Source organism: Chionomys nivalis, chromosome 9, assembly GCF_950005125.1.
Source record: "Chionomys nivalis chromosome 9, mChiNiv1.1, whole genome shotgun sequence".
NCBI classification, from domain to species: domain Eukaryota; kingdom Metazoa; phylum Chordata; class Mammalia; order Rodentia; family Cricetidae; genus Chionomys; species Chionomys nivalis.
The window spans coordinates 83,620,596-83,638,566 of NC_080094.1; the positions used below are offsets into that span (position 1 = coordinate 83,620,596).

Below are 17,971 nucleotides of genomic sequence, written 5' to 3' on the forward strand. Positions count from 1 at the left end.
AGGATTCACAGGGGTCATCAGCAGTAACGGAGGAGGAAGGAGCTCCAGCAAGAGGTGGTCTGAACCAGTTCTGTGATATAGCAACTACTACAAAAAAAGAACAAAAATTAACGCCACCAAATTGTTTCAAGGTGTTTCGATGTTGTGGCAACCTTGTGACATGCAGACAGGTTAGGCAGGTTGTATTCTGGAGAGAAACTGTGTTTTCCTTCAATGATTTCTGTGCGGGTTTGGCTGAGCCACCATCAAGTATACCGACGTGAAAGCCGTCCTGGATCCCCACTTCTGGTCTCGGCGATCAACAACTCTGAACACATCAGTTCTTCTCAAACAGTTTAATAGCAAATAAACAAAGGAAGGTACCACACTTGGCAGATACAAAATGACTTTTTGTCCGTGTGTCTGTGCAATTAAAACAGATTTAGGTTCCCCATTGGGACAAAAGGAAAAACACACAAAAAAGGGAAGGAGAGTCCTTTTAAACACATACTCCCTTGCTCCAAACTTTTAACAACTTTTTTTTCTTTTTATAATCCACTACACAAACTGTGATTAGGTAAGAAAAGCGACAAGGGCTCTTCTTGTCCTTTTTTTTTTTTTAAACCATTAAAGCAAAATCCATAATTTTCTACAGAGTACAACACAAGTTCACACACACACACACACAAAGAAAAGACATCTTTTGTAAATCAAACAGGAAAAAAGGAAAGCTCAAACAAGGTCAAGGAAAAGCATTTCTACGGCTGAATCACGACTTTGAGTTGATTGAATCCCGTTGTTGCTGCAGAACAGACTGTGCGTTTGGTCATAGTGGCAATTTTTTTCTCTTCACATTGTGAAATCACTTTACATTGTTTTCTAGTAGAAAAGGCAAAAAACTGTACAAAACCCCTAGTGTTAAATACAACGTTTGTACCAATAAAAAACTCACACAGGTTTGTCTCCAAAATGTAAAGTTTCTTTTTTTTTTCTTTTTAAATTATTCACAAAAAGCAGCTGGAAATCAGAAAGGCAGCTGCCGCTCCAGGGTCTCAAATCCATTAAAACCACTACAGAACAATTAAAACAATCAGAGAGAAAAGGAAAAAGAAACAATGTCCAACATTTGGCATTTGGTTTTATCCACAGGTTTTCCCAGAGCTCCTCTTGGAATTGAAAGCAAAATACATTGGCAAACACAGCTTCTCAGTACACAGGAAGGAGAGCCTCAGTGCCTCCTGCCGACAGAGGCGGCTCTGTGCAATCAGACTGTGGGACACAGCAGGCTCTCTCAGGCTAGGTTTAGGGCTCTAGCTTCAGTCCACCCCACACTACCACTTCCAGGACATTAAGGAGCCTATCTACAGGGGTCCTCCACTTGGCTGCCTTTTCTTCCAGTAAGATGGCCTCGAGCATAATATATTGGGCAACCTGTGGGGGATCACAGAGCAGAAATTCTGCCAGAGCCCCTTCTTCAACACCTGGGCGTGGTTGATGCTAGTCAGTGCTTCAATAACCCACCCCTCCCCATCCCACCCCTGCTGCACCTTGCCACCCTTCCCTGGACTCTCCCTCCCACCAGCGCTTATGCCTCAGTGGGATCTGTCAAAATTCCTCCCTGCCGCCTCTGCTCTTCACAGACCCATCCTTGTACTCATTTCCTTCTAGCTTCTCCTCTTCTATTCACATTCTTCCAAGTCCCCAAGACCCTGAGGCTGGATGGTGCTACAAGAGAAGAGGGTAAGTTTCCCTTAGGAAACTAAAGAACTGGCTGGCCTGGCACCCGGGGACAGTAGCTATTTGGCTCTTCACCCAACTTAAAAACAATTCTTGCCCTTCCTTACCCCAACTTTACTAGCTAAGTAAGAGCAGAGCTATAGTGAAGAGCCAGTGTGGGGTGGTTGGTGCCCAGGGCTGTAAACAGTGTGAAGACTGTAGTATTTATTGTGCTTGTCACCTAGGAAAAGGGCAGGCAGGTGTATTGCCACTCTGTGTAGTTAGGAGCACAGCACCCTCCCTCCTCAGTGATTGATTTAGCCTTGATGTGTGTGCTAAGCCTCCTGCCTACCCACAGCCACCTTTGGTTCTGCTTCTGCCTCTCTGGGCCCCCTGTACTCCCTGAGCAGAGCAGCCAGCCTCCTGGATGCCCCACTGAGACCTGGAGGCCATAAAGAGTGACAGTCTAAGTGCACAGGCAAACACACTCTAAGGGCAATAGAGGAGAAAGTTGCCACTTCAAAATAAAACAATACAATTGAGAAAAAAATATCAACCCCATAACAATTTAAAACATCTTCGTTGAAACCCCTTTAAATCAGTCAGTTTTTGCACAAACTATAGAAAACAGAGAGGTGAAGGTGATACATACGAAGGTGTGAAGAAACAGCAGGAAACATGCACGACTTGGTTTTTCTGGGCATATCTTAGAAGGAAAGGAAAAATTCAAAACAAAAAGGCAAAAGCAATATAACCCCCCCCCCCAATTTCCAAGTATCACATTTTGCTGTGGAGACTGTAGGAATAAGCATGGATGAGAGCTGACTGAGGGGAGGGGCGGGGCAAAGGGACCCTAGGGCTCCTGCAGGGCTGCTTCAGGAAGAGCCACAAAAGGAAAACAAAAGGCTAGCTGGGGTCTAAACCTCAGCCTCAGTGAAAAGGTAATGAATGGGGTGAGGGTATTTCAGGTGTTTTCTGCAGTTTAGAACTCAGAAAAACAAAAATTAATTAATAATAAACACATGCGGTCTCCTCAAGCCCCAAAACTGTATCAGCAAAATGTGTTCAGGAGCCTCAAAGATTTTAGTGACATCGTTTTATTTCATTGTTCAAGTTGTCTTTAAAACTAAGCACACAGAGGAACAAAGCCTGGAAGCGGACTGGCTGTGTGTTCACAGGAATACAAACACCACACGGCATGTGCTAGTAGGGCTGCTCTGAGACAGTTACAAAGAATTGGAATCACAAAATCAAGTGGTTATCTTATGAAGTTCTAGAAAAATAGATTTTTTTATATTCAAATGCAGTTTAAATATTTTCCCTTCAGCAGTCGTTCTAGCAAAACCAATTTTGGCAGCACAAAAGGGGGGAAAAAGAAAGAAAAAAGAAAAAACAAAGAAAGAAACAAACATAATAAAATACACATCAGCATCAAAGGTCAACACAAGGTCAAAGGTGAGAGTTCAAGCATCAGAGAAGCTGAAGAGACAGGGATTTGGACGATGTACTTGACGCCACATCGACATGCTTTAGGCACAACGATGAACAAACGGCAGGAATCTAGAAAAAAAAACAAACCAGAAAGAGGGAGATCCACTGAGTTACACAGAGCAATACATCCAAACAGAGAGAGAACAGGACACTCACTGTGTGCAGCCCTGAAATGAGGAGGCAGGGAAGGGGTAGGGGTAGGGAATGACAGGGACTTTTGCACATGCTAACAATGGACACAGGGAAAAGTTCAAAAGGACATGGAGGACACCAAGAGAACATCCAACTGCCAGAGACAAAAGGGAGCCTTAAGGCTTGGATTCCCTGCAAAGCACCTAACCCATCAAGACAGGGTGAGCAGGGCCTCAGCCTCTTTCGCACTACCTGGCAAGAACCGAGGGGAGAGAGGAAATAAAAGATGCTGACTAGAGTGGAAAGGAGATTATTGAGGGGAGAAGGCCAGAGTTTCTTGCTCAGTCTTGGGATGACTCTCTGTTCCCAGAAATCCAAGCCCTAAGCTTCCACATAGGCCCTGGCCACTCATGTGGAACCCAAGACACAGTGGTCAGGCTGCAGTGAAGGCAAATCAATGGCGTGATATAATCCAAGACACAAACTACAGCAGAAAACACACTGTAAGAGAAACTTCCACACAACAGAAATGGATTGCTTAAAGACTTCACTTCAATCTCCACTGAGCTGAGCCCTTTCACATCAAGACTGAAAGGGAGGGGAGCAGCTTCTTCAACAAAACCATCTTTGGCCTGGGGAGAGAACTGTGCTCAAGGGCGGCGCTACAGCTGTGCTCATGTACTGGGCAAAGGGGGAGAGGGAAGTGCATGGTCTCACTAACCGGCTGCCTGAGCACACCATGGCTCTGCTGGGGCAAGTGCTCCTTTTAGAGCCACAAGCAGGTATGGAGTCTGGGGTCTGTTCCAAAGGTGAGGGTCGCTTGCACCTTTGCCTCTAAAATCATTAGGAAGGTGGTTTCCTAAGGTACTAGAGCACGGGACAAATCCATAGACAAATGGTGAAATGGAGGGAAAGTGAGAGAAGTGGGAGGAAGGTGGTGTTCCGGCCCACGAGGAGGACAGAACAGATGGTTAGGGAGCACAGCACTGGCAGCACCCTATGCAACACAGCTCTCGCCTCTGCCGATTCACAGCATTAATGTTAGCCTTCCCCTGGGACAGGTTACCTGGGCTGCAAATGGTCACAGAAAGTCAGTAGTTTCAATCATACACAGCACCCCATGTGTACAACAATCACATTCTGGATTCTACAAAATCCTGGCCTTTTCCAGAGATATAATTTAGGTAATAAATATTCTCCACCCTGGAGCTGTATAAAACCTCTATAAAAATAGAAACGACATTCTTGGTTCCAGCTGGTTGGGATTTAGAACAGTGCCTGCCCAACCTAGCATTTTTCTTTTTTTTTCCTTTTTAAATTTTTGTATTTTTATTTTTTATTTTTTGCATTTATTTAAAAAAATCCCATCATTACCCTGGAAGCCTTTAGAACAATTTTATCTTGAAACACAGGACACTTTTCTCCCATTGCGCAGAATTCAAGTTATGTGGTTCAGTTTAAGAAGTGTATTATTTCATGTCTGTTAAGAGGACAACAGACCCAACTTCAATGGGATAATCCAACACTAACAACTACTTGTACAACAGCAGGATGGTCAATCCCTGTATGCTACCTACAGGGACAGCATGACAAGCAGAAGTATCTCCATCTGACTAAAAAACAGGCTGAGCTCCTTTCTTCTAATCTCTGCTGTTAGGAGTCAAGACTTTTAACTTGTGAGGTTTAAGCTTTCAAGGAGCTAGGAACCCAAGCCCTGGCTGTGGATGACAGTCACATGCTTCTGGGGCTGCCTCTGCTCAGACGCACATTCCCAACAGCATTTCCTGGAGCAGCAGCAGGGCCCAGAGGCTGTGGGACACTGGCAAACACTGGAGTTAAGACTGGTGAAAGGCAGCAGGGAACTAACCGTAAGCATGACGACAAAATGAACATGGGCTAATACTGAGGTAAAAGAACACTACAGGGCCTGTAAACGACCTGTATGCTCTTCTGTCTCCAAAGGCAGAGAGTGGGCTAGAGTGGCTAGGAGAGGCTTCTCAGACCTCTGGGGAAATACCTCTGGGATACCTTCATCAGAGGCAGGAGTACACTTCTGCACCTTCTTGAATACTAGGCTCTGCTCAAATACAGCATCCTGGCTTGAAGAGACCTTGACTCAGGTATATCAAGAAGCAGGTCCCTCCTCCCTCAATCAGAAGCCTTCTGATTGCTCTGCCTGTGAACAGCACCCTTGTTGGCTAGATGCTGCAAGTGCTTCTTAGATCTGCCCTCACGAGAAAATTGTGGCTGGGGAAGGAGGCAATATTCCTTGTTGTGATGAACTTCCACAGGCTTTCTTCAAAATAAACTGTTGGAAATGGGCAATGGTCTAACTTCACACTGAAATAAACTAAAAATGACCTCTTTGGCTGTTTCCCCCAAACAACCACCAGCCAGGCAGGGCAGTGCAGTACCAACGGTAGGCTGGGATGGCCAGTAATGGGTATCTCCATGTTGTTTGCATATTTCAGGCTAAATTAAGAAGTACTTTATTTCCTAAGACTTGCTGACCCTGTTTTAGGAAAGGGCAGACATCCAGGACAGAAGAAAAAAAAAAAAAATAGGTGGCATAAGCTTAGCATTTCCACAGAAAGCAGCGAGTTATGAAGGGGTCCTGATGCCAAGCCACCTCCCCACTCTGCCCCTGTAGCTCATTAGACCGTACCCATCCTTGCACTCAGGTAGAGAGATTTGGGGAATCAATTTTCTGTTCTGCTCAGTCCTCTCAGTGGTTTGGGGCACATTCTGATCATCTTTTAAACCATTTCCCCCTTTCTCAGGTGGGTTGGTATTGGTCCTTCTCAACATACTGGTTACAAACACAGCAAACTTTAAATAAAAGGAAAAGAAACAAACAAAACAAAACAACAACAAAAAAAACCCCTCAGGATATGGCACCTAAACTCCAAAGTAAAACACTGGAAACCAAAGCACAAACTTGTCCTCTGTACGAAGCGACACTCCCACAGAAGGCAGTAGCTGAGTCTTCAGGGCAAGCTGTGCCTGCGAGAGTGGCAGGGATCAGGGTCCAGGGCTGTCAACACACAGCCTTAGGGCTTCGAATGATTAAGGGTGCTCCTCCCCCACTTACCAGAAGATCTTCTCACTCCAGTCTCAGAGGGGAGCACGCTCAGTAGGGCTTGCTATCATTCTTCGAACGTTTGAGCTGCACTTTAAGCCTCTTCATTCCAATCTGAAAGCCGTTCATGGACTGGATGGCAGCTTGAGCTGAGACAGGATTGTCGTAACTCACAAAACCTGTGTGCCCAAATAGACGCCTAGGTGAGGGACTTAAGAGTCTCAGCCCTCCTTATCCAAGACGTTAACTTATGTATTTAGTCTCAAGTCCCAATGGTACCAGTCTCTGGACCAGTGCTGTGAACAGAAATCACCACCTCTATGACAGATAAAAGTGAAGCTTAAAAAGAGGTGATAAGATCTGCTGAGATCAAACTCAAAATCAGCTTTCTCTGAATTTGTCAGCAGCTTTCTTAGTGGCAAAATACTTAATCCCATCCTGACACCAAAAGAGAAACCAACATACCAAAACACTTGCTCAAGTTTGTCTGCTTGTCTATGAAAACCTTGGCAGACACGACATTCCCAAAGGGCATAAACATCTGCAGCAGGTCCTGGTCTCCAAACTCCTGGGGCAGGTGATAGATGAACAGGTTGGCTCCCTCTGGACCTTTAAATATCCGTTGATTGAAAGAGGATCAGTGTTAAGTACACTTATCAGCCAAAGTCAATGGTCTCTCATTCCCATCCATACTAACGCTAGCAAAATCAACAAATTTATTCTTTGAAGGGAACTAAACAGATTCTCTAAATAAAAGGCAGGAAACTTTGCAGTAACTCCAAGATTTCTCCACTTGCCTATAGCCACGTGTCAACTCCATGTGAATTTAAGATGTCCTTTGGTTTTTTATTTGTTTTTTGAGACATGATTTTTCTGTGTAACAGCTCTGACTGTCCTCAAATTCACAGAGATCCGCCTGCCTCTGCCCTCCAAGTATTAGGGTCAAAGCTGTGTTGCTTTCAAGACAGGCAGTCTCATTTCATTATGTAGCTCTAGCGTCCTAGAACTATGTATACCAGGTTGCTGGCCTCAGACTCACAAGAGTTCTGCTTGCCTTTGCCTCAAGTGCTGGGATTAAAGGTGTGAGCCACTCTCCTTGGTCCATGAAAGGATGTTAAAGTCCCACCTTGTCAGAGAGGGCATACAGGGGTTAGAAAGAAGGTGGATCTGCACGTACGGTAGTAAAACAGAACTCACAAGGGAATTAGGAAAAGGTGTAAAATGTGTTATATAGTCAAAACAAGTTTCAGTCTGTAATCCTACAACTCAGGAGGCTGAGTCAGGAGGATCTTAACAAATTCAAGGTCTGCCTGGGCTCTATAGTAAGACTACCCTGCCTCAAAAGCAAAAACAAATAGGAAACAACAAAAATTAGATTTCAAAGCCAGGAGATGGTGTTGTATGCTTTGAACCCCAGCACTCAGGAGGCAGAAGCCAGGCAGAGTAAGTTCTAGTACAGCCAGGGCTGTTACACAGAGAAATCCTATCTCGAAATTAATTAATTAGGTTTCAGAACTGTGCCTGGATACTAAATTTTTTTACAAATGTTCTCCCAGTATGGTAGCACTTTCAGTACTGTATAAACTCAAACTCATAGAGTGAATTTTCAATTTAACCATACCCAAACTGTATCCCAATAAAAAGAAAAGACATTTTAAAAATGTGCCTATGCTTAGCACTGAACTCATAGCAGAGTACACTTCACTTACAACGTGATTTTCTAATGAAGAGTGACTAAAACAATAAATGACAACCCAGCCATTCTCCAGCCGTGTGTCTCCTAGTGGTCATCAAACACACGGCCCTTTATTGCCTTCAGGTCCATCACTTGCCATTTCTGTGCCACTGTACTCTTTCTCCTACACATATTTGGTTTGCTTTCTCACATCCTCTGGGTCCTGAATACTAGTTCACACACTAAAGCCAAAAGGCTACTTGTTGTTGTTTTGACATTAGTGCCTAAACCTTATCAAGTTGTAGTTAAAGAAACCCAGTCAAACCTGAATGAATACTAAGGTGTTAGCAGGAACACTGTAGAAACTAAAGGACACATTTTTCACTCCATCCAACCTACCGACATGTCAGTATCACATCTCAGTACCTCATTTAGGACATGTATTAATCAGAAGGAAAAATGTCAAATAATATACCTAAGAGATGCGTACTTAGACAATCCTCTGATATATTCATAACCCAGAGAAGACTTCCTAACTAAAGAAGATTCTTGACAAAAGACCAGATGCAGTAATTACAATGTTTGTTTATTTCTTTGTTTAAAAACTGAGCTTCATCCTAAAAGGATCCAAAGGAATTCTGATCCACAACTCCACCCACCAATTGCAAAAGCATTGCAATTCACATTCTTTCTTGGTCTGTTCCTGGCCTTGGCTGGGAAAGTGTTAATCTGGCCACCTGTATTCTGTTGCCCCAAACTTCACCTTCCAGTTCTGGTGCACTCACCTTCCTTCTGGCTTCCAGCAGCACCGATACTCTGCTGGGTCAATAAATTCTGGTTGTACAGAGTGGGGAGTGCCGCAGCAGCATATTGCTGGATACCAGAATATGCCTGAGTGAGGGCCTCCATGGTGCTCCCAGTACCATTGGAAAGGCCACTGCTGCCGAGACCACCATTCAATGCAGCCATTCCTTTGTTGGAGGAAGAACAAGGTTAATATACTGGAAAGATTCAATATATTTGAAGACAAATATATTTAAGTTACTAAAAAGTGGACCCCTCCCTGGTTGTAGGAGGTCCTTCTGTTTATGTGTTGCTTTCATTGGTTAATGAATAAAGAAACAGCTTTGTGCCCCTGATAAGGCAGAACTTAGGTAGGTGGAGAAAACAGAACTGAGTGCTGGGAGGAAGAAAGCAGAGTGAGAAAGAGGTTATGGAGTCGCCAGTGACAGACATGCCGAATCTTTCCTGGTAGGCCACAAACTCGTAGTGATATACAGATTAATAGAAATAGGTTAAATCAAGATGTGAGAATTAGCCAATAAGAGGCTAAAAATAATGGGTCAAGCAGTATTTTAATTAATACAATTTCTGTGTGGTTATTTCAGGGCTAAACTAGCTGGGCCACACAAGCAGCTTCTCCATGCAATACTCCCCGCAAAGTTTGTCCTTTCATTTCCCTCTTAACTTCCGCAGATTGAGACTAGTCGTGTGACTGGTTCCATTTCAAGATGCTTCATTGCTCTCCTCATTACTGTTTTCTAGCATACAGAAGGACTGATAGCATTCACAAATGCCTATGTCCATTTCTTATTGTTGGCTATTCTATCTCTTCTTCATACAAAGCTGGAATATGGTAAAGTCAGCCCCAGATTGAGTAAATGCTAGCATTAAAATAGTATCCACCATTTACTGAACATGTTCTGTGTGCCAGGGACTGAACTAATTGTGCTCATCCTCCCTTTCCTATGCTCTCATTTGCTTGTTTATTCATTCATTCATTCATTAACTTTCTCTTTTCTTTTCTTTTTTTGTTTTCGAGACAGGGCTCCCTTTGTGTAGCCCTGGATGTCCTGGAACTCACTCTGTCCTAGTCACTCTGTAGACCAGGCTGGCTTTGAACACACAGAGATCCACCTGCCTCTGCCTCCCAAGTGCTGGAATTAAAGGTGTGCGCCACCAACACCAACTGACTCATTTAACATCACCTTCATAAAGTGTTATTTTGCATTTTAAAATTTTGTGTGGGGGCGCTAGAGAGATGGCTCAGAGGTTAAGAGCATTGACTTCTCTTCCAGAGGTCCCGAGTTCAATTCCCAGCAACCACATGGTGGCTCACAACCATCTGTAATGAGATCTGGTGCCCTCTTCTGGCCTGCAGGTATACATGGAGGCTGAACACTGTGTACATAATAAATAAATCTTTAAAATGAAATTTTGTGTGGGTATTTTGTCTGTACATATGTGTATGCACCACAAGTATGCAGAGCCCATTACGTCAAAAGGGTATCAGATTCTCTGGAATTGGAGTTACAGATAGTTGTGAAACCAATCATGTGGGTGCTGGGAATCACACTCAGGTCCTCTGGAATAGCAGCTAGTGCTCTTAAACAGCCGAGCCCTCTCTCCAGCTGTTCGTTCAACAACTCCTATTTTCTTTTTTGGTTTTTTAAGACAGAATTTCTCTATGTAGCCCTAGCTGTCCTGGAAGTCACGATGTAGAGCAGGCAGGCCCCAAACTCATAGAGGTCGGTCTGCCTCTGTCACACAAGCACGTGTCACCACTGCACGGCATTCTTTAACTTCCTAGGCACCCTTCACAGTATTCTATTACTCTACATCACGGGTGAGAAAATGACTACTAGAAGGTGGCCCAAGGTTACAAACAGCTAAGTAGCAGAGTCTGGATCTCCCTCAGAGATAACAAAACCCTGATTATTTCTAACACCGGTACTGGGTTAGTTTATGATGTGCCATTTATAAAAGAAGCCAGATGATGGCCAGGGGCTGCCCATTACCTGCCAGAGAGCCCACGTTGAGGCCAGCTGTTGCTCCAGCTAATGTCTGCAGCGCTCCAAGTGAGGCTATGGGATTGACAGAGTTACTGCTGCTGGAGCTTGGTGAAGACCCTGCTATTAGAAATCCAGGAGTTAAATCAACACTTGCCTTCTCTTGTCAACAAGAACCAAAGCACAAGAATGATCCAAGCTAACTCTTCTATTTGTAAAACGGGTTTTGCAATCACTAAATTACTGAAATGACACCTGAGGGTGGCTCAGTGGGTAAAGGTGCTTGGCCACCAACCCCGAGTTCCATTCCTAGGCACACAAAGTGGAAAGAATCACCTGCTACAAGTTGTCCTCTGCTACACAGGTAATGTGGCATGTGCATATTCTCGCACTCACAAATAAACACATACACACATGCATGTGTAGTATCATTCAATTTTTATTTTACTTAAAATTGTATAGATGTGTAATATATACATGAGAATATAGACATGCAGGGGCTTGGAGTTTTATTCTCTGGAGTTAGAGACTGCTTTGAGTTGTCTACTGTGAGTGCTAAGAACAAGGTCAGGTCTGATGAAAGACCAGTACATGCTGTTAACCACTGAACCACCACCTCTCCTGACTGAGTAATTTAAAAATTCTTAATGAAGGGGCTGGAGAGATGACTCAGTGGTTAAGAGCACTGGCTGTTCTTCCAGAGGTCCTGAGTTCAATTCCCAGCAACCATATGGTGGCTCACAACCATCTGTAATGAGATCTGGCACCCTCTTCTGGTGTGTGGGCATACATGCAGGCAGAATGTTGTATACATAATAAATAAATCTTAAAAAAAAAATTCTTAATGAAGAGCAAAACAGAAAAAGTCTAAAAAGGGCGTGATCCACAAATCTTTAATCTTAGCACTCGGGCAGCAGAGAGAGAAGGATCTCTTTGAAGTTTAATGCCACCTTGGTCTACACACCAAGTCTAAGACAGCCAGGACTCACACAGACAGACAGAGACCCCAGGGGTTGGGTAGAGGAAGACACCAAGACGAAGAACTCTGAATCTTCATTCCTAATACAATCCAACTGGATATTTGTTAATTCCCTTCTAAAATGCCATGCCCCTGCCCTTAGTCTCTGACTTCAGAGATCTGTCCAAGGAACACAAAGCTCCCTATTGCCCCTTACCTGAACTGGTGAGGACGCTGAGGGGACTGCTGGATGTAGTGAGGGCATTGGTACCACTTGGTGTATTCTGAGCTGCACTAGCTGCAGCAGCTAGTGCAGCCAAATTCTGTAGCTGCATTGCATTTAACCCTGCAATATCCAGAAAAAGACATCAGCCAGCAGAGTAGGTGGCCAACATTAACTTCAGCAATGCCTGAAAATGGTCCCAGACAAAGAGGAACTATTCTATGTAAGAATATACTTATTTTCTATATTTTCCATAATATACTATATAACTTCAAAAGATCTGTCATTCAGTAAGAAACTTTAAAACGCTGGGATTCTAATTCAGTGGTATAGCACATGTTACCACACACGAGGCCCTGGGTTCTCTCTCCAGCAGGGAGAAATGGAGAAAAATTTATAGCCACTTCCTTAGAGAAGAGCTTGCTAATCCAATAGCAATAGCACTTCAAATGAACAATAATACTGAGGTAGGCAAAACTGAATGAGGAGTAAACCTGTGATCTGTTACGGGGCCAGGAGCTCAAAGGAACAGTGCCAAAAGCTATAGTAAAAAAGTCCCTCTTACATACACAGAAGTGCACTAAAGAGGCAGGAAACAGATCTAGAAAGCTCCATGCTAGTAACAATAAGAACAGTAACAAGAGAATGAATAAAGAAAACACTTCTACTTTAACAGTAAATTAATCATCAGAAGGTAGAAAAAAATGTGAGGAAAAGAATTCTAAGTAAAACCTTGGTAACAGCAAGAACAAATTTGACTATATAGAAAAACCCGTCTCGAAAAAAACTAAATAAAGTCCAAAAATTTGAATTGTGTTGTGGATTTTGTAAGGTGTCTTACTAGAGGATAGACATATATCTATCAGGACAGGAAATTGAAAGTAAAAACACCATACATTACAACTTAATTTCCCCAAAACAGAAAACTAAATTCCCTAGGACAAAACCAATCACTACTAAAACTTCAAAATGCACTTCATTAAACATGCCCCCTCTCTCTTAACATATATGCTTAGTTCTACCCCACTGCACAGGCATAGGCTGCTGTGGGACTACTCACATTCTGCCTCTTCATTTTGCTATAAACCATGTTATTTATAATTTACATTTTCCATGCATTTTTTTTTTCAACACAGGGTTTCATGTATCTTAAGAACAACAATAACAACAGCATGAATTTAGAAACACAAAAGCTCCTGAGTTCTAGCAGCTTTGATAAGGTTTTACACAAAGTCACTGAATGTTACTTTATTATATAGGGCTCTCGAGAGGTTTTTCTGCATCTGAACGGCCTAACCCTGGATGGTCCCTAAGGGTTCTTGGTCAATTTCCTTCCCCAACAGTGACTTAGAATAAAATTTACCAGACAACAAAAGAGCAATGCAGCATCAACTAACAACAGGGCTACATTAATAGAGACAAGAAATTTTGAGTGCTAAGATAGTTACCATATGTAATGAGTGAAAAAGTTTTGGCAGAAATGGTGCAAAACTCAGACTGAGGCAGCTGTAGGTTGGCCGTGCACTGCTGCTCCTCTTCAGCAGTCAAACACTTACCTCCCATTGGATGAAGGCTGCTCAGGGTGTTGAGGTTCCCAGAGGAGGCAGTCTGCTGAAGGAGCTGCAAATAAAGCTAGACATTACACCAAAAAACAGAACAAGAGTGAGAGTGAGGGCTGGTTCTGCATCTGGGATAACTCTACAGCACAGCACAGCAAAGCAAAGCAAAGCAAAGCAAGAGTGCAGAGGTCCCCAGAGAGAGGAAAGTAAAAGACAAGATCCTAAGCCAACAGACAGAAGTGCAAGGCTGATGACTACACCTGACAAGAGCACACAAACTAAAGCCCGAGTCCAGGAGACTGCTCACTGGAGAGTGAGTTAAGCTTCAGTCTCTGGGCAGCAGAATACAGCACAGCAAAGAACAAAAGGAACAGAGAGAAATAAACTAGAACTAAGCATTAGCACACCTTATGGGTTATAGGCTATTTTCTAGTTTCTTTCTTTCTCTCCCATGGTCTCCAAGTGAGGCCAACACAACATGTTCTTTACGTTACAACCATTACGTTTATTTTATTATTACGTTGTTGTGTGCTTGAGACAGGTTCAGACTATGTAGCCCTGGCTGGTCTCAAACTCATTATGTAGACCAGACTAGCCCAAAATTTAGAGATCCACCTGTCTCTCTGCCTTCTCAGCGTTGAGATTAAAGGTATACACAACTACATCCAGCTTTCCACTTAACTAGTCTCAATTATCACACTGTATCGCATTGTGTTATTTCTGGCGTGTGCATGTATGTGTGGAGTCGAGACGGCCTTTCTTTTATGTAGCTCTGGCTGTCCTAGACCTCACTATAAAGACCAGGCTGGCCTCAAACTCAGAGAGCCGTCTCTCTGTCCCCTAGTGCTGGGATTAAAGGCATGCACAACCACATCTGGCAAGAAATCATTTTCAAAGCATTATTCTGGTGGAAAACTGCAGTATCTCTCAACTTATAAACAATGTTTCCAGTTCTAAGAAATAATTCAATCTACTGGAATATACACAACAATCTTTTACCTTTTTCCTATCTACTTTGTTTTGTTTTTTGAGACAGGGTTTCTCTGTAGCTTTGGAGCCTGTCCTGGAACTCACTCTGTAGACCAGGTTGGTCTTGAACTCAGAGATCCTCCTGCCTCTGCCTCCCGAGTGCTGGGATTAAAGGCATGTGCCACCACCACTTGGCTTTCATATCTAATTTTAAAGATATACTAGTTAGAATAAATTAGTAGTTTGGAAATCTTAGAAATATGGAAACCAACGATTATCAAGTTAACTAGAACTCAGTATGGGCCAAGAGAAATATTATCTTTCCTGTTTCCATACAGAATCAGTATTTGAAAGAATGAGGAATGAATGACTGCCATTAGTTATGCCTTTATGTGCACTTCCAAACTATCCACACAGATTTAAGGTTTCACCTTCTCTTTCTGAGACAAGATTTCAGTATGGCCAGGAACTCACTGTACATCACAGGGTGGTGACCTAGAACTCATGATCTTCCTGCCATGGGCTCCCAAACACTGAACTATAGTCATGTTCTAATATGTTAAAGATGTCTTTTCCTTTGTGTCTCACAATTCTAATAATTCCCTGTGAGATTATTATTCACTATAATCTAATTAATAGATTAGCTGGATCTACTTTTAGACTCTATAACTAAAAGTCATTAACAGAGAAATCAATTAATTTACAATTTGGCAAATGCAACAAATACGTACCTATATTTCTCATTTAATAGTATCCATTTTAATCTCGGGATCTTTTAGTCTGCTCAAAGATACATTTATCATACTTTTAGGGAAGACTCAATAAAAGACTGATGAGCTGAGTGGTGGTGGCCCACGCCTTTAATCCTAGCATTCTGGAGGCAGAGGCAGGTTATCTCTGAGATCCACATGATCCTGGTCTACAGAGGGAGTTTCAGGACAACCAGAGTTACTATATAGAGATACCCTGGTCTTGATAATCCAAAAAAAAAAAAAAAAAAAAAAAAAAAAAAGGATGCTCCCTACTACATCTTGTAGAGAGAGACACGGAAAATGATAGTGAATGGCGAAGTTTTTTTTATGGATATCTCTTGGAGGCAGGGAAACAAGAGACATTTATAAATATTTATATTAAAATCATACTTTCAAAAAAAATAAAATCATACTTTCACTTTAATTGTAGGAAAATCCTCAAGATTAAACCATAATGGAGACAGGCATGACTGACTTAAATGACACTGCCTAAACTTCTACACAGAATCTCTACGTGCCAAGTTGCAAATGACAGCTAGAGACAGCAGAAGAAACAGCTGGGAGCTTGCACAGTCTGCAGAAAGCAAACCACACAACTCACTGCTAGGTACTGGGGCCCCAGAGTGTTCAGACCAGCCAGGTTTCCCCACACAGATGCTGCACTGATCTGCTGCATCTGCTGCTGGAGCTGCTGGGCCATTCTCTTCTGTTCTTTGTCCTTCTGGGTGTCAGCAAACTTGACCACCATGGGTGATGAGCAACCCTATGAAAACATCGAAACCAAATGGTCAAATTCCTTCTTTAGGGGCAAGGGAAATGGTGCAGTGAGTAAAAAATTACTTATTGCCAAGCCTGATGACCTGAATTTGATCCTCAAATCCCAGAGTGGAAGGGAAACCAACCCCTACAAATTGTCCCGACTTCTATATGCATGCTGTGGATGGACAGGAACACATAGTGACGGATGAACACACGGGGACACACACACACAGAAAATGAAAACAACAAAATTTTCTCTGGGGTTGGGGGTGGAAGTCATCCTTTTGGTTGATATGAAGGCTGTATTATAATTTATACCACCCTCAAATGACTTTTTTGATAGATAGCAATGGCAAAATACTATTTCAAATAATCATTTTCTGTTTATTATTTTTAAAACAGGGAGGTCTTACCATGTTCCTAAAATTGGTTCTTAGCTACTGAGTCCCAAGTGTTCCTGTCTTAGCCTGAATCACCTATAAGCATTCATCATATCTGGCTCTAATATGTTAGCTTTTAAAAGATTTACTTTTCTATACGTATGAGTGTTTTCCCTACGGTATTCATGTGCACCACATGGATTTATGGTGCCCAAGGAAGCTAGAAGAGGGTGTTGAATACCCTCGCAACTATAGTTACAGATGGTTATGAGCTACCATGTGGATGCTGGGAATCAAACACAAGTCCTCTGCAAGATCATTAAGTGTTCCAAACCACTGAGCTCCATGATCTTAAACTTAATATTTCAGACTTTAAGGTAGAGTGATTATGTTTTGAGTTTCAGGGTGATCCGGTGTTGTACATGTTGCTAGACTTCGATAGGTTTGTCAGGCAGGTAAAGGATTTTTCTCCTCTTCCAGCTGTCTGCTCCTTACCTCCATGGTTTGTGCTTGGTGCATTGCTTTGATAGCTGTCTGTGCCATGGTTCTTGTTGTAAAAGTCACAAATGCACAACCTGGCAAGGAAATAATCAATATTCATTTAGAGATTTATCAGACATTGACTAAACGTCTAACTTATTGTGTATTAACTACCATGTTAGCAATCAAGTTTGATTACTTTACAGGGTTTCACAAACTGGTACAGTAACAGATGTCGATAGCGCACTAAGTGCTACAAAGGAACCACAAATAGGAAAGCATGATTGAAGGAGAAGAATCCCAGTTCATGCTAAACAGCAAATCCAAGGAGAAAATGGTTCCATTTAGGACATTAATATCCTCAGCAGTCAAGAGAAATTGAGAAGACAGAACTCCTTAAACAGGACTAGGAGAATACAAGAGTGACCAACTGGTTTGGGCATGGTGGCACACACCTTTAATCCCAGCTCTCTGGAGGGAAGAGACAAGTCTGAGGTCAGCCTGGTCTACAAAACAAAGCAAGTTCCAGGACAACCATCAGGGTTACACAGAGAAACTCTGTCTCCAAAAACAACAACAGGAAAGAATAGAGGAAAACAAAAGGGAGCAACTGGTGAGAGGAAAGACAAGGCCAATCTCGTCTTCTATGCTGGTTTCATCTGTCATTCCCTAGTCCATTTAAATAAGATACTGTAATTTAAGGCAAGAATCTTTTTTAAAAGCTATAAAAATGTACCACCTCGGCTTAAGCCATCAGGTCCCCGTAATATCCGGCATTCTTCAATCTGTCCAAATGAAGAGAACATGACTCGGATGTCATTTTCAGTACACTTCTTGGAAATCATACCAATAAACAGCTTCCTGTCTTCCACAGCTAAAAGAGTAAAACACAAAAATCTTGGATATCATCACTAAAAGGCAGATAGTATAGAGTCAAGAGCCAAAGGGCTGGAACCCTGGTCATGTCGCATATCATCCACCTCACAGATTTCTTCTCCCCCCCCCTCCTTCCCTTTCCTCCCTACCCACC

The 17,971-nt window shown here is 42.7% G+C and overlaps 1 protein-coding gene across 7 annotated transcripts in view; it reads right to left on the reverse strand.

Annotated features, from left to right (window-relative positions):
• Positions 1-326: 326 nt before the first annotated feature.
• Positions 327-17,971, reverse strand: part of Celf1 (CUGBP Elav-like family member 1) — a 69,767-nt gene continuing 52,122 nt past the window's right edge. For 2 of the 7 annotated variants that reach the window (XM_057780991.1, XM_057780989.1), the window contains 10 exons: positions 17,681-17,815; positions 16,957-17,036; positions 15,924-16,085; positions 13,599-13,674; positions 12,037-12,165; positions 10,871-10,984; positions 8,858-9,043; positions 6,863-7,006; positions 6,410-6,576; positions 327-6,321 (listed from right to left, as the gene is read on the reverse strand). In XM_057780991.1, coding sequence (XP_057636974.1) covers positions 6,449-6,576; positions 6,863-7,006; positions 8,858-9,043; positions 10,871-10,984; positions 12,037-12,165; positions 13,599-13,674; positions 15,924-16,085; positions 16,957-17,036; positions 17,681-17,815 — 1,154 coding nt within the window. In that variant the 3' untranslated portion in view covers positions 327-6,321; positions 6,410-6,448. The remainder of the gene's footprint in view (positions 6,322-6,409; positions 6,577-6,862; positions 7,007-8,857; positions 9,044-10,870; positions 10,985-12,036; positions 12,166-13,598; positions 13,675-15,923; positions 16,086-16,956; positions 17,037-17,680; positions 17,816-17,971) is intronic. The other 5 variants (XM_057780992.1, XM_057780988.1, XM_057780987.1 and 2 more) reach the window with 5 other exon arrangements.